At 49.6% G+C, this 14531-nt stretch overlaps 1 protein-coding gene across 6 annotated transcripts in view; it reads left to right on the top strand.

Moving 5' to 3' along the window:
* MAPKAP1 (MAPK associated protein 1) overlaps positions 1-13687 on the top strand; it is a 273352-nt gene extending 259665 nt beyond the window's left edge. For 3 of the 6 annotated variants that reach the window (XM_033191183.1, XM_033191206.1, XM_033191157.1), the window contains 2 exons: positions 6519-6616; positions 12046-13687. In XM_033191183.1, the coding sequence (XP_033047074.1) occupies positions 6519-6616; positions 12046-12171 (224 nt within the window). In that variant the 3' untranslated portion in view covers positions 12172-13687. The remainder of the gene's footprint in view (positions 1-6518; positions 6617-12045) is intronic. The other 3 variants (XM_033191212.1, XM_033191164.1, XM_033191175.1) reach the window with 2 other exon arrangements.
* Positions 13688-14531: the final 844 nt, after the last annotated feature.

The following is a 14531-nucleotide window of genomic DNA, read 5'->3' as shown; positions in this document are numbered from 1 at the left end:
AGATACAGCTTTGCCTAAAACAATGTGTGTGTTCCTGTCAGTTTCCCCCAAGAAATCCAATGAGAATGTTCCCCTCCCAGGCCAGAGGGCCCAGAAGATATCAGACCTTGGAAACTCAGTTTTCAAAAATTATCCTTGCCTGACGTAAAGGAATTAAGAAAGAATCCAAAGCCTCAAAGCTGTTCTTTGTAGCCTTATTTATAGTACTGGCAATTTTATAAGTAACCCGGAAGCCCAACAGAGATAGCAGCATGACCTGTAGCTCGCATCTACTGGTTGGAATAAAATGCAGCCATTGAAAAGGGTGGTTATAGAAATTGTTACAAGAGGGAAAGGGGTATGGTAAAATGTTAACTTAAAAAAACTAAGCTGAATTTCTAGTATACAATCTGATTACAACTGTGAAAAACAACAGGCAAAAATGGTTAGGAAAGAGACCATGAATGTCATTGTGCTGGTGTTGGGATTTTGGCATGGGGTGTGGAGGTTTTCCTCTGTCTTCTAAATTTCTAATATTTTTAATAAGGAAAAGAAGCGGTTTATTTTTATTTTTTTGGCAAGTGGTGACACCTGGGGGTTTAGACAAAGGTGGGCTGCAGGCTCATTCTGGCAGCTCCAGCTCTGACCCATCATGGCCAGCCACAGTCAGTACTGGCAGGTTGTGTTAGAAGAGACCCTCCCTTGAGACTTTTCCTAAGGCAAATGGAAAGTAAAAAATTGATAGGCAGGCATGGTGACGGGTACCTGTAATCCCAGCTACTCAGGAGGCTGAGGCAGGAGAATCACTTGAACCCAGGAGGCGGAGGTTGCAGTGAGCCGAGATCTCGCCACTGCACTCCAGCCTGGGCGACAGAGTGAGACTCCATCTCAGAAAAAAAAAAAAAAAGTAAAAATTGAAAATCAAAAAAAGACTGTCCTTTCAGTTGATTTGCAGTGGCAGTCTGGAAGCACCTCTTTTAGCAGAGTTGTGAGTGCTGTTCCTGTATGTTTAAGCCATCCCATCTCATGACCCCAGCAACCTCTCCAACATGGCCACACTCCTGAATTGGCCAGAAGAACCTGTTTTTTCAGCACAGCCTCCTGTTTTAGTTGGAATCAGTAGTACAGAAGATGAACTACAGTGCAAAAGCTTGAAGTCTCCACTTCTGACATTTGTGCCACTAATTAGTTTCTGCTTGGTATTAAATTCCATCTTTTCTGTCTTACTTTGAAAAAGCTTACATAAGTGTAAATACAGTTCTACATATCCAGATTTTCATTTCAATACTCAGGAGTGGAGGTACAGTTTCAGTATCTGCCCTGAGCATGTGACCAGTGCTTAGATGCCACATTTATACCCTCTTATATTGCATTTTATTTATATAGCACTGTAAAAGCAAATCTGCTCAAAGGAGGCTCAATTAAAAATGAAATCTTCAAAGTAATGGGCATTTTATCATCAAATATCAGTTCCATCATAGTTAAATGAATTACCACCTCCATCCATTGAGTCCCTGCTACATGCAGGTATGTATGTGACGTAGAAGAGATCACTGACAGATGCTGTCCCCTCCTCTACAGCCAGGCAAACCTTGGAAGGAACAGTGCCTTGCCAAGGTCCCACAGCTGAAACATGGCAGAGCTAGGGTTTCATCCTAAGTCTAATGTCAGGAATTATGCTTTTTTCCCCTGTATCTCAGGCTTTTGTTAAACCTTAATTTAAACAGAATTTAACAATTAATGCAAAATAATATGAGCTAATTTGAATATTAAACTTTGCATTTTTTTCAAGTCATACTAATATATAACTTTTTCTCATCTGATTTTTTTTTTTTTTTGAGATAGAGTCTCACTCTGTCACCCAGGCTGGAGTGCTGTGGTGCAATCTCGGCTCACCAAGCTCTGCCTCCCAGGTTAAAGCAATTCTCCTGCCTCAGCCTCCTGAGTAGCTGGGATTCTGGGTGCTTGCCTCCATGCCCATGCCCAGCTAATTTTTGTATTTTTAGTAGAGACACAGTTTCACAATGTTGGCAAAGCTGGTCTCGAACTCCTGACCTCAGGTGATCCATCCACGTCGGCCTCCCAAAGTGCTGGGATTACAGGCTTGAGCCGCTGCACCCAGCATCTCAGCTATTTTTTACAAAGCTTGCTCCTATGACTTAACCCTGTTCCTATGAAAACTGCTGGTGGTCTTAGAATTTTTTTTTTTTTTTTTTTTTTTTTTTTTTCTGAGAAGGAGTCTCGCTCTGTCGCCCAGGCTGGAGTGCAGTGGCCGGATCTCAGCTCACTGCAAGCTCTACCTCCCGGGTTTATGCCATTCTTCTGCCTCAGCCTCCTGAGAAACTGGGACTACAGGCGCCCGCCACCTCACCCAGCTAGTTTTTTGCGTTTTTTTTTTTTTAGTAGAGACGGGGTTTCACCGTGTTAGCCAGGATGGTCTCGATCTCCTGACCTCATGATCCGCTCGTCTCGGCCTCCCAAAGTCCTGGGATTACAGGCTTGAGCCACTGCGCCCGGCCGGTCTTAGAATTTTCAAGGGTAACTTGCCCAACTCTGATTCCCTCTAATACCCCAGGACAGATGCCTGGTGGGTTGCAGCTGACAAGGTCATTGGCCCCCTGTTCCTCTTCTACCTGAGATGAGCCGTGAGGTGTCTGAGGCTGACCGTATCTGATAACAGGTGTTCTTCTCCTGTTCAGTCAGTGTTGAAGTGTGGGCAGTTCCTTCTTCCCAGACACCTATGGTGGAAATTTACCATGTGGCATAAATTACTCATGTTTATTGACAGATTCGTTTCCAGCAAGAGGTCAGTGAACTTGTTACACTTTAATATATAGGTCTTGGTCTGGGTGAAGTTATGGAAGTGTGAATTCTGATTATTAGTGATTATTCTGTTGTGAAAGAGTCTCCCCATCCTGCCAACATTGCCTTCTCTGTAGTTCTCGCCTCCATTCCTTTTCTGCACCTGCCTAGCTGAAAACTGCACTCACTCCTACCTGGCTGACTATGGGAACTGCTTACCTCGCCTCCAGGCTCCAGGGAACCAGGTAGAACACCCTAAAACACAGTTTGCCCATTTCTTTCACTTGCCCTGCTTAAACCCCACTAGTGGCCCCTATCAGCTGGTGACTCCAGGCACGCTCAGCCCTTTGCGACTGCCCCCTCCCTCCCACCTGCCTGCCACGCATGACCCTGGTCTGCCCAGAGCTGCCGTGGAGACCCTGTATGTTTACCCATGCCGTATCCTTGCCCTGTGGCATCTTCCTCTTTTTCATCCTTCTCCACCCTCACCTTTACCCAGCTGGCTCCCTGCCCTCCTCCAGAGCTGCCGAGGTGTCAGCCCCTCCCAAGAAACTGTCCCTGGTGACTGTTCCACCCCTGGCCGGGTGCTTCTGCCTTGGTGTCTCCACGGCAGCTCCCTGTGTTGACCTTCTTCACGCTCATCATATTTGACTCTCAGGGTTCATTTCTCAGTCCTTTGCCCTAGCCCGTGCTCCTGGCAGAGCCCAGACTGAGGAAAACTGCCCTTCTGGCCGCCCAGCGAAACAGGGCTGCTAGTGAGGAGAACTCAGGGCAGAAACGCCCATGGAGTGAGTCCATCCCATGTCCTGTACCCCATCATAGCTGCGGATCTTCACCTGCACTCGCCCCTCAGGGTTCCACTCATCACTCCTTGCAGAGAGCAAGAGGGGGCTGTCTGCTGTGGCTGTCCACCATGCCTCAGCCCAGTGATTAACTTTGCAGCTCTGTCATTGTTCAAGTCCAAACACAAGTGCTCCACAGAGCGTTGTCTGCCCTCTGTTCCCCTCTCCCCATGGCGTGAGTGCTTTCACTGGAAAGGACAAACAGACCGGAGGCTTGAGGGAGAGTCGGGGGTTGTCGGGACTCTTCCTCCTCCCCACCTGCTTCACTCTTCCTCAGATGGGTGCTGGCATGAGCCCTGGGGATGGTCAGGGGACACACAGCCTCCACATGCAACCAGATACATTCAAAATTCAGAGGATGGGGGATTTGGGGTCACTTGGTTCAAATATGCAGCCTTTCAGGAGACTTGGCTTGGGATTTTTTGTTTTTTTCACGTGACTGTGCAGATGAACAACAGGCCTCCCCTCTGTCAGCCCACAGTGGACATGCTTCATAGGCACCATAGTCCCAAGGGGACAGCATCAGAGTGTCCTTTCTGAGGCTCCTAGGCCGTGCAGACTGCATACTACATGTGCTATGTATAGATTGGGCTCTGCTTAAAGTGCAGGAAACCTTTTTAACAGTGTCTCAGTTGCTCAGGCAAAACATGCTGTAGTGCTTTGAGGTTTGGTTCGGTTTTGTCAGTGACAAGCAGGAGCAGGTGGTGTGGATAGTCCATAAGCTGTCTTATCAAAGTGGTCAGTGAACCCCGAAGCTTTGGGTCTGCAGGTCTCCCTAAGACCTTCTGGTTCTTTGTAGCCCCAGGCCCTGGTGTGTGTCTGTTGTGGCCAGGTGTCCGCAGGAAGGCCTCCTGGAGGGGGTGTCTCTTTGTCCTTCACAGCCCTGTGTCCTTTGTAGATGGCTCTGCTTGGTCACAGCATGGCCAACAAAGGTGCCTGCCTTGTTCCTCCACACAGGAATGTCAGCAACAAGATTCTGATGTGGGGTAGATCCTGTGAATGTGAATATATACAGACGCACACACAGATGCCTCTGTGTAAGGTCCACCTCCTTATTAGCAACACAGAATTCATATCTTAACAGAGTGATTAGCTTCCAGTCAGGAATGCTAACATTTTAGTACCATGATTTAGAATCAGGCTAAATTTGTCAAATGTCTGAAAGGGAGGTTTTTCAGAAATTATTAGGTAATTTTTTCACTTTAGGATTTATAGTCACAATTAGTACATCATAATGATGTTTCCAGGATAAAATACCAGTGGCTCAACTTTTCTGGCCACAAATGTACAACATATATCAGTTTATTTTTGGAGATCTGAAAAATTAGCTACTGTAAATAAAGTCCCCAAGAAGATTTCTCCGGGAAAGAGGTGAACTTACAGTAATATGGGTGATATATTATTAATTAATAACTATGACCAGCCGCTGCTTCAATTAAAAGGACAACGGATGAGAAGGACTAATAGAAAGGATATGCTGAATTGTAATCTTACAGGCACTAAGGTCTGTTGAAAGACTAGGGAAGGTCGTTTCTGGGCATTTTGCAGGAGGCCTCCGTATTAGAGATGTCGCCTGCTGTTGCTTGGTCTGGGAAGGGTTACTGAGTACTAACTACGTGTCTCTCTTGGGCGCTGTTCCTTTGCTTGCCAGTAATGGAAACCAACTTCAGTAGCTTAAGGAGAAAGAAGAATTTCTTGGAAGGCTACAGGGGTCTCCTAGAACCCAAGGATAACCCAAGTGCCAATAGGCCGGGGCGGTCTCCATGGGCCTGAGACTGGAAGTCCCAAAGCCCTCATCTTATTCTGAGTCCTTGTGCCAGTTTAGACAGCCCAGCATCTGTGTCTCCATTTAGAAGAGGGAATCCAGTTGACCTGTCTAGACACAAAAGGACAGGCCCAGATAATGTAGCCATGGCTGCAGTTATGATAAGACAAGCAGGTTCCTTTGGAGAGCCACGGCACCATGTGGTAGGCCCACACAAGAAGTGAACCTAGAAGTGTGGTTATGAAGACTCACCCAAGAAGGCGCCAGCTGAGCTGAGCCAGCAAGGATCAGCAGGTCTTTTCCATCCAGGTCAGTGAGAGAGGACATCCCAGGCTTGGGGAAGAACCTGTGGAGAGACTGGTGTCGCAGGTGGGAGTGTGCAACGCCCTGGCAGCCTGTTTCCTGTTGGAGCAGCAGAGTGAGATGAGGCTAGTCCAGGAAGCAGTCCCAGAAATGACAGTGTCATCCTGAAAGTGGTAGGACAGGGCCTGGAGAATGGGGACCTAGATCAGACTGATATTCAGAAGCTCTGCCCCCTGGAGTCGGTCGCTTTGTGAAGTGCCAGCTTTCCATGGCCCCGCCCTGCCCCCATCCTCCCAGAGCTGAGATGGCCTGAGGCCTTTGGGAGCAGCTTCCAAGCAAGGTCTAAGACTGGGATTCCCCCTCTCCAGGCAGGAGTCCCCTCCCAGCAGGAGCCCAGGCTGTGGGAGCAGCCTCATAATAGTATGGCTATTGACCCTTCTCCTTCCTATTGCTCATTTATCTGACTTTAAGCACAGTTAGTTTATTTTTAGACTAATAATGTGGAGTTAATTAGCCTTCTCCCTTAAAAACGCCACCTTTTCCATGTAATTATCATATAGCAGCAGTTCCATAAAGCCTTCCTAACGTGGCATTCCCCTGAATGCATTCCAGAGTGGAATGGGACCTAACTGGCCGTTAAGTCTTTTTAAAATTTTTTCATTGTCCATTTTATACCCAGCCTGTAATGAGAAAATGAACTACTCCTGGAAAGACTAGGCGCTGCTCAGCCTCCACTTGCTCTCGCTCGAATTGGAATGATAGGGGAGAACACATGGAGACCCCCACCGTAGTTAACTCGCCCTCAACACAGTTTTCTCTCTCTGCAGGTCACGCAATATTTAAACTCACATATCTAAGCAATCACGACTATAAACACCTCTACTTTGAATCGGACGCTGCTACCGTCAATGAAATTGTGCTCAAGGTAAGTGTTCTTTCTTGAACCAGAGACGGGGTAGGTGGGTCCAGCTTCTGTTCTGACTGTTTCGGGCATGGCCGCAGCCCCACCCACTCCGCAGCTCTATACAAGGCTCCCGGGCCCAGTTTGGCAGAGGAGGAGTGTCACAGCTTGCCAGCCACCTAGGGCTGAGTGCCTGTGCCAGGGGCCACACCAGCCCCAGATCAGCTGCTCTGCACCTGCTTCAGTCAAAGCAGGACCCTTTTCAGTTTCCTCCCAACCCCAATAACCCTGGCTCTTCCTGTATTTGTTTATTCCTTTTATGTACTGTTTATTTTCCTGCAACTGTTGTCAGGAGCTCCTTGAAGCTTCTAGAGCAGACTCTGAGGAAATTATTACTGTTTTGAAGATAGCTTAATTATGCTCAAGGTGATTTTAGCAACCTGTTCTAAACATACCTAACTTTCTGCTAGACTTGTATGTCACCATACCTTAACAGTATACTCACCGAGCACCTTCCGTGTGCCAGGCCAGGGCCTGGGATGCCACAGTGACAGATTCTGTCCCTGCCCCTGGAGAGCTTTTCCTCTACCAGAGGAAACAGGGATAAAACAGAAAATTACAAAGAGATTGTTAGTCTCAAAGGTGTGGGTGTGTCACAGTAAACTGACTTGGGGTGGAGGTGTGGAGGCAGGGAGAGCTGAACCCTGAAGGATGACTGAAAAGGCACAAATGTTGACCAGGTAAGGAGAGAGGAAGCACCACAGACAGGCAGCCTGGGAATGGGCTGAGGCAAGGCAGGCACAGGGGACTAGGGGGCTGGTGGGGCTAGGCCATGCAGGGCCTTGCAGAGTGGAGTGTGGCTGAGAGGAGCTCTGCTTGGCATGGGAAGCTCCAGGGGTCTTGTGATAGGACCCAAGATGGTACGTTTCCAAGAAGCGCCAGGTGCTGCTTTGGCCGCTGGTCTGGGCACCACACTCTGAGTAGGCCTGAACTAGGGGTCTCAGCCTCTCCCAAGCAGAGAATCCTTTCTTCAAGCCAAATCTTCCATAGGTTGATCAGATAGGAAAAGCAGCTGCTGTGGCAGAGCAGGGGTGAGGACCAGAGAGGGCTCCCCCACCCCTAGTTGTGTGTGATCCCTGGCTAGTCACATCACCTTTCTGGGCCTCAGTGTCCCCACCTGTAAAGTGGGGATCATGGTACCTATGCTACCCCACCCCACCAGGGCTTCTAGAGTACAAGTCAGATGAGACATGGTAAACCTATGTAAGTTATCATTCAGTCTCTTCTTAAGAGTTGAAGTCATCAAATAATAGCAAAAATAGTGAAGATATGCTGAGGGACTGCACAGTGCAGGACCTGGGCCAGAGGTTCTGCGTGTCCCATCAGAGTGCATCTTCACAGCTCTGTGAGGTCATGAGATAAAGTTGTTCCCATTTCCCAGATGAAAAGTGAGGCTCAGGAATAAAGTAGCAAAGCCAGGATCATGACTCTGGTAAGCTGGCAGAACCAGAACTTGCCCCCAGATTTGACAGATGTCAGACTTGTGTTTTAATTCCCCAGATGTGCATGACCTAAGAGTTGAGTGGGAGATTTCAACGAAATAGAACTGCGGTCCAGGAATATATTGAGACACATTCCCCATGGCTGCAAAAGATTTTCAAAAGGAGTAGATGGCAATTTAAAAGAGCAGCTGGAAGGACAGTTTGGAGCAGGGACAGAGTAGCATGATTAGCTGGATGAAAGGTAGAGGGTTCATAGACCACCCTGATCAGAGGCCCCCTTGGACCAAGGAGTGGCGACACAGGGCCTGCATGGGAGTGCTTGCAGCCAGCGAGCTTCGAGTTACCCACTGGAGCATCACAGACAGCACAGGCACCTTGTGCAGAGTGTTCAGGGACCTGGCAGAGAAATATTCCATTACCCCGATAAGGGCTGGACTTTTTTTTTTTTTTTATAGCCAGCATTAAAATATTCAAGACTTGAGAAGGATTCTAGTAAAATTATAATCCTGTGTTTGACATCAAAATAATTTTCACAACAGCAGATTGATGACAGAAACACAGGTTTATGACTTCAGTATGAGACTGTGGAAGATCAAGTGCGGAGAAATCATTTTACACGTCCAAACGCTCCCTCGAAGCAGATGTCTCTCTGCAGAATCCCTGAGGCCTGTCACCTTCCCTAAAGTGTCTGTTTCCATATCAGAATGTTTGTAGAAATACTGCATCATGCACAAGACTCCAGAAGAGGTATAGCATATCCAGGCCTGATTTACTTAGAGCTAATGATCATGATCCTGATGGAAGATGAGATAGTACTTCTCCCACCTCTGATTTTTTTTTTTTTTTTGAGACAGAGTCTCACTCTGTTGCCCAGGCTGGAGTGTAGTCATATGATCTCTGCACATTGCAGCCTCCACCTCCCGGGTTCAAGTGATTCTCCTGCCTCAGCCTCCTGAGTAGCTGGGATTACAGGCACCCACCACCACGCCTGGCTAATTTTTTTCTATTTTTAGTAGAGACGGGATTTCACCATATTGGCCAGGCTGGTCTCAAACTCCTGACCCAAAGTGATCTGCCCACCTCAGTCTCCCAAAGTGCTGAGATTACAGGCATCAGCATCAGATAGGAGAAGCCGCCACGCCCGGCCCCATCTCTCATTTTTATAGCAATTGGAATACTTAGTTTTATCCACCATTCCTGCAGTGTCATGAGTGTGTCTTTGTGAGCTTTGCATCAGTACCAAGCAACAGAAGCCAGCCGTGTGTCCTGGAACTGTTATCAGAAGCTCTTCAGGGGTCAGTTTAGACTCTAGTAATGCATGCTGTTGTTCTAGAATTCAGGAATTTTACATAAAATGAGAGCTTAGATGGAAATTGAGGGGAGGAAATAAGAGCCACAATCTGATGTCAAACAATCATGAACAAGCAAGCCTCCATCGAGCTTTTTGCGCTTGTAGAAATATGACCATCTCCCATTTATTGAACACCAGCTACATGCAGTACATCTTATGTCCATTACCTTGTTTAATCTTCCTGACCGCCCTCCAGAATGTAGACATTGTCCCCATTTTATAGACGAGGAGATGGAGGCCCAGGGTCACAGAGCACACAAGGGTGGAGCCTCTACTTGAACCTGGTCCGGAGAAGCTCCAGAGCCGCCCTCTTCCCACCAAGATGTCACTGAGCTAAGCCGTGGGTGGCCCCTAATTCCGCAGGCTTTGACATGAATCTCAGAGGAATTGTCGGGCTCTTCAAATCAGGTTCTTCTCGTGATCGAGTGATGGAGGCTGTGGCTTTATTGACCATGAAAACTCCCTATATTTTTATGCCTTAAGCTGTAAACTGCATTGAAAGTGAAACACTCTATAGTGCATAAAATTGTGCAAGTTTTAAGCCACAGCATATTAACCAGCTAATGGCAGACCAAAGGGCGTTTTTATCTTTTGATTATTACATTAATCTTCCATTAAAATTATCTATGTGATTATCACAAAGCACTGAAGATAATAAATTTGGGAAATAGTTGGCTTGTTAAGGATCATTTTAAAATGCTTTTGTCAAGTTATAAGTGCCAAAAATACACTGGAAACACTAGGTTGGCTAAGTGTGCAAATAATATAATCCAAGATTGCTTTTATTAAGAATGATAAAACCTCTTATTTCCATACATTGTATTGTCCCAAATCATCAACCTGGCCCTGCGGTCCTCATGATTTATTGCTCTCAGCTGGTAGCTTGGCGAGGCAGCGGGCAGAGCGCGTCAGGCCTTCTGTACTCACGCACCAGCCTTTAACGCCTGCTGCTCCAACCAGCAGAGCAGAAAGTTGGGAGGGACAGTGTTGACGTCTCGGCCATCTGAGGCCTTGCCATGTCGCGCTGCCTCCCCTGGGAGCGCTCTGGTTCCTTCTCGGAGTCAGCAGAAGCTCGTCTCCCTCTGGCACGGGACACATGGCCCTCAGAGTAGCATCAGCAGAGGCAGTGGCCGGCCTCTCTTGTCAGCAATGTTCAGCCTTCTAGTCATAACTTTTAGATCCTTGCAGGTGAAGAGAGATAGCGTCTGTTCACCAAAAGCCCCGGCCAGAGGAGCAGAGGAGGTGAGGGGCTGCGGAGCGGGAAGGGGTGTTTGCCAGGCGTCTGACACCTTCTAGCTTTGTGACCTTGACTAAATGACATTATTGTCATTGGCCTTGACTTCCTCACCTGTGCATAGGGATGACAGTGGCATCTGTCTCAAGGTTATTGTGAAGCTTCCATGAACACTGAAAGGCACTCCGAGCAGTACCAGTTGCCACCACTGATTTCACACTGCTGCTGCCACCCCTGCCCAGGCACAGGCTGTCCTCTGCACTGGGGCATGTACATCCCACTGTAGCACCCCTCCCTGGCTCCCCCCCCACCTCATTTCACTAAGCCAGCCAAGCTCTCGCCGTTCCAGGGACACTCCCCTGCAGTGTGCCCCTGCTGTGCCTTGATGCATGCTGCGTCTCTCCTCCCTATTGTGCACTCAGAAACTCCTGTGTGTCCCTCAGAAGCCAGCTCACTCATTTCCTCTGGAAGCCTTCCCTCCTCCACACCTCCCTGATACTCAGCCCCATTCCTTGGTGCTCCTCTGCCTGCTGCAGTGCTGGTTCTGCTGCTGGACACTCACTCCCCAGGCAGCAGGCTCCCCAGGGCCAGGACCGAATCTCAGGGTTGTAGTGCTGGGGAAGCGTCTGGCGGTGCAGCTGCTACACAGAGTGGGAGATGCACATGTGGCTCCGGGCAGACTCCCAGGGCTTCGTGGAAGCAGCAGCGTGCAAAAGGCCTGACAGCAGCCCCGCCCTTCACACAGGGCTCTCACAGGCCCTCTCACAGCTCTCACCCTGACTGCCGGGTGGCCTAGGATACTTTGGCCTCCCTCTCTGAGCCTCTTTCCTTTTTGTCAAGTGAGCCCTGCCTGGCCGGGCGCTCATGAGCCCAGAAGGAAGCACTGTAGTGGGAAGCTCTGCGCCTGGCTGGTGGGAGGCTGGATGGAGGGCCTGTCTGGGTTTGCTTTTCATCCCTATGTTCTCGGCCTTCACACAGGGAAAGGCAGGCTCAGAGACGTTATGCACATGTCCAGGTCACATAGCAGGTGAGAGGCAGAGCCAGGCGGCCCAGGGCACAGCCCTCCCGGAGTGGCTCACGCCAGGAGGGAGCACGGATTCCGGAACCCGAAGAGCTTGCCGCTCACCGACTGGGAAGCCTGGACGGGCCACTTGGCTTCTCCAAACCTCTTTTTTCCCATCGTAGAGCGGCGGCTCTGGGCCCAGCCGCTGCCAGGTTGCTGTGATGACTGGACTCCTTCCACACGACAGCACCTGGCCCTGAGGCACCTGGCCCAGGTCAGGGCCTTCCCTGCCACCCCCTCCTATGCCCTGGGTGAGTAGAGAGCGGCTGGCGAGGTGACCGGGCTGTGTGCTCTTGCTTCTAGGTTAACTACATCCTGGAATCGCGAGCAAGCACTGCCCGGGCTGACTACTTTGCTCAAAAACAAAGAAAACTGAACAGACGTACGAGCTTCAGCTTCCAGAAGGAGAAGAAATCCGGGCAGCAGTGACACTGGCCTCCAGCCTCAATCTGTTCCGTAGCTCAGAGCCTGCCTGTCAGGGCCAAGTGCCCTAGAGCCCACCCGGTGTCCTGAAGTCCTCGGGGGGAGGCCAGCTCCTGGCTCACTGGCACAGGGCAGGTGGGCTCTCGGAGAAGGTGTTGGGGGCCCCCTAGGAGGGGGTGCTGGGGACATTGCCATGGGGCAGAAACCTGCTTGGCAGTGGCTTTGATGAGTGATGCCTGGGGGCCAGACCACCCCCTAGAGGAGCCACGTGCCACCCAGCCACCTTCACTGCCTGCCACCCTGCCCGAGGATGTACAGAGCTGTGCCCACACATTTCCTTGCAACTTGATCAAATTTCTTAAAGCAAACAAAGAACAAAAATGTACATTTCTGGTTTTCCTTTTAATAAACAGGTGTACTCTTCATCATGGTTGGTATGGTGGACCATTCTTTGGGGCGGAGGATTGATTATGTTATTCTCTAAAATCTGTTCCCATATTGAACAGGCAGATTGGAAAAGCTATGGTTCGATTTCTCAGAAGAAATGTTTAGGTCTTAGTCAATAGTTTTAACTATGCCATTTGTTTAAATGAGTGCATTTGCTTCGAGGGTAGTGTCTTACTAAAAGTTAGGAACAGAGACCTGGTGGTGTGTCCAAGGCCGTGTCACTTTCCCCTTCAGCACACCCCAGCTTCTGACCTCAGAGCCCAGGAGCTGTGTGGACAGTGCGGGGTGCCCGGAGGAGGGCGATGGCTGGTCCGGAGGCGCGCTGCGCTCCCGGCCAGATGTGTCTTTCCATTTCTTAAGTAGCAAGTGTAGGTTTCAGCTGGCAGTTCCACCTGCATGTGGATTTTCCCAGGATTGGAATCTTCTCTGCTTCGCTGCCTTGGAAGGGGCCGCATTCCCCTTTCCTCTTCTCCTTACAGTGCCTGCCTCCTTGTTCAAGCAGGCGGAAAGCTGCTGTTTCTCACGTTTCAGGGAGAGGGGTGAGCGGAGGGAGACCTGTGTCCGTGCCGTCCGGCTCCCTGGGTGGGAACAGGCAAGGGATCGGACGCCCCTGACACCACGCCTCTGGCCACACCAGATGCCTCTGCGGTCCTCGACAGCCTCTTCAGTGCTCCTCCTGCGGTGATGTCCTTTCTTACTGTCCCCAGCCAGGGCCGGGGACCGGTGTTTCACTGAGGACCTGCATTAGAAACATTTTTTAAATTGTTGTACAGGAAGAGATGTGTCTGAAACAGCATCTCAAAGCTGAGTGTGTTTCTTTGCGCAAGGGGTCATGTTGATGAATTCTTCTCTCATTCTGATCTTTGTCCAACCGACAGGAGCATCCTTTTCTAATGTCTTCCATTCCTACCCCCTACCCAGAATTAAAAGAAAGATTTGTAGCTTGCTATCTGTATTTGAATTTTTAGCAATTTTATATTTAGATATCTTTGAAAAATGTAAATGACTAATTTGGTCATTAAATCTTGTGACATTCAATATTAAAATGATATTAAAATAAAAGTCGTATAAATACCCACTTTTGCATGTTGCATTGAATTCCTGAAGTCTGGAGTACGTGCTGCCGAAAACCATGACTCTGCCTGGAGCCTGCTGGGTGGGGGCATTTGCTGGCAGTAGACGAGGAAGCAACATCTCTGAAATGCACAGAGGCCTCTTCGGTGCTGAGCACGACAGGCTGGCCCTCTTCACTCAGGGGTGACACCAAAATCATCACCTCTTTCAGCCACAAAATCAATACCCTTCTCTTACTGTGAAATGCGACACTCTCAGTTTACATAAATACATGTCCAGGTGAAGGAAAAGTGGAAAAGGAACACAGCAGCCACCGCCCAGGCCCAGCACGGATGGAGACTACATTCAGCTTTTCCTCAGCCCCTCTCCCCCACCCTGTACCTAGATCTCTAAAGACAGGACCATGAGTTCTGGGACACAGGCATCTCACACTCTCCCCGTCACGGGCTGGGCAAGGCAGGAGGAGCTCGGCACACCCGAGATAACGGAAGTGACTGATGGGCCCCACTTCTGCTTTCCACCGGGTCTCCTGACCTGGCCCCGGCGTGGCCGCTGCCCAAGACAATGTGAAAAGTCACAGCGTTGATGATAATTCACAACTGGGCCTCCGAACTCGGTGGAGGACTTGCGAGGTGTGGGCTGCCTGGCAGGCCTGGGCAGTGGGTCCCGGGAGCCCTGGCCTCGCTGGCCCCTGGGAGCCACCCTCTTCCAAGGGCCTGCTGTATGCTGCCATCTATAAACACGCAGTAACGAAACCCGCACAGGCAGCCTCCGTCAGGTCCCATCACCACCTCCATTTCAGGGGTCAGGACTCGAGAACTGGAAGGGCCACTTCACTGGCCCCA

Source organism: Trachypithecus francoisi, unplaced genomic scaffold, assembly GCF_009764315.1.
Source record: "Trachypithecus francoisi isolate TF-2019V2 unplaced genomic scaffold, Tfra_2.0 Contig01585, whole genome shotgun sequence".
NCBI lineage: Eukaryota > Metazoa > Chordata > Mammalia > Primates > Cercopithecidae > Trachypithecus > Trachypithecus francoisi.
This window is presented reverse-complemented; position numbering and strand designations above follow the sequence as displayed.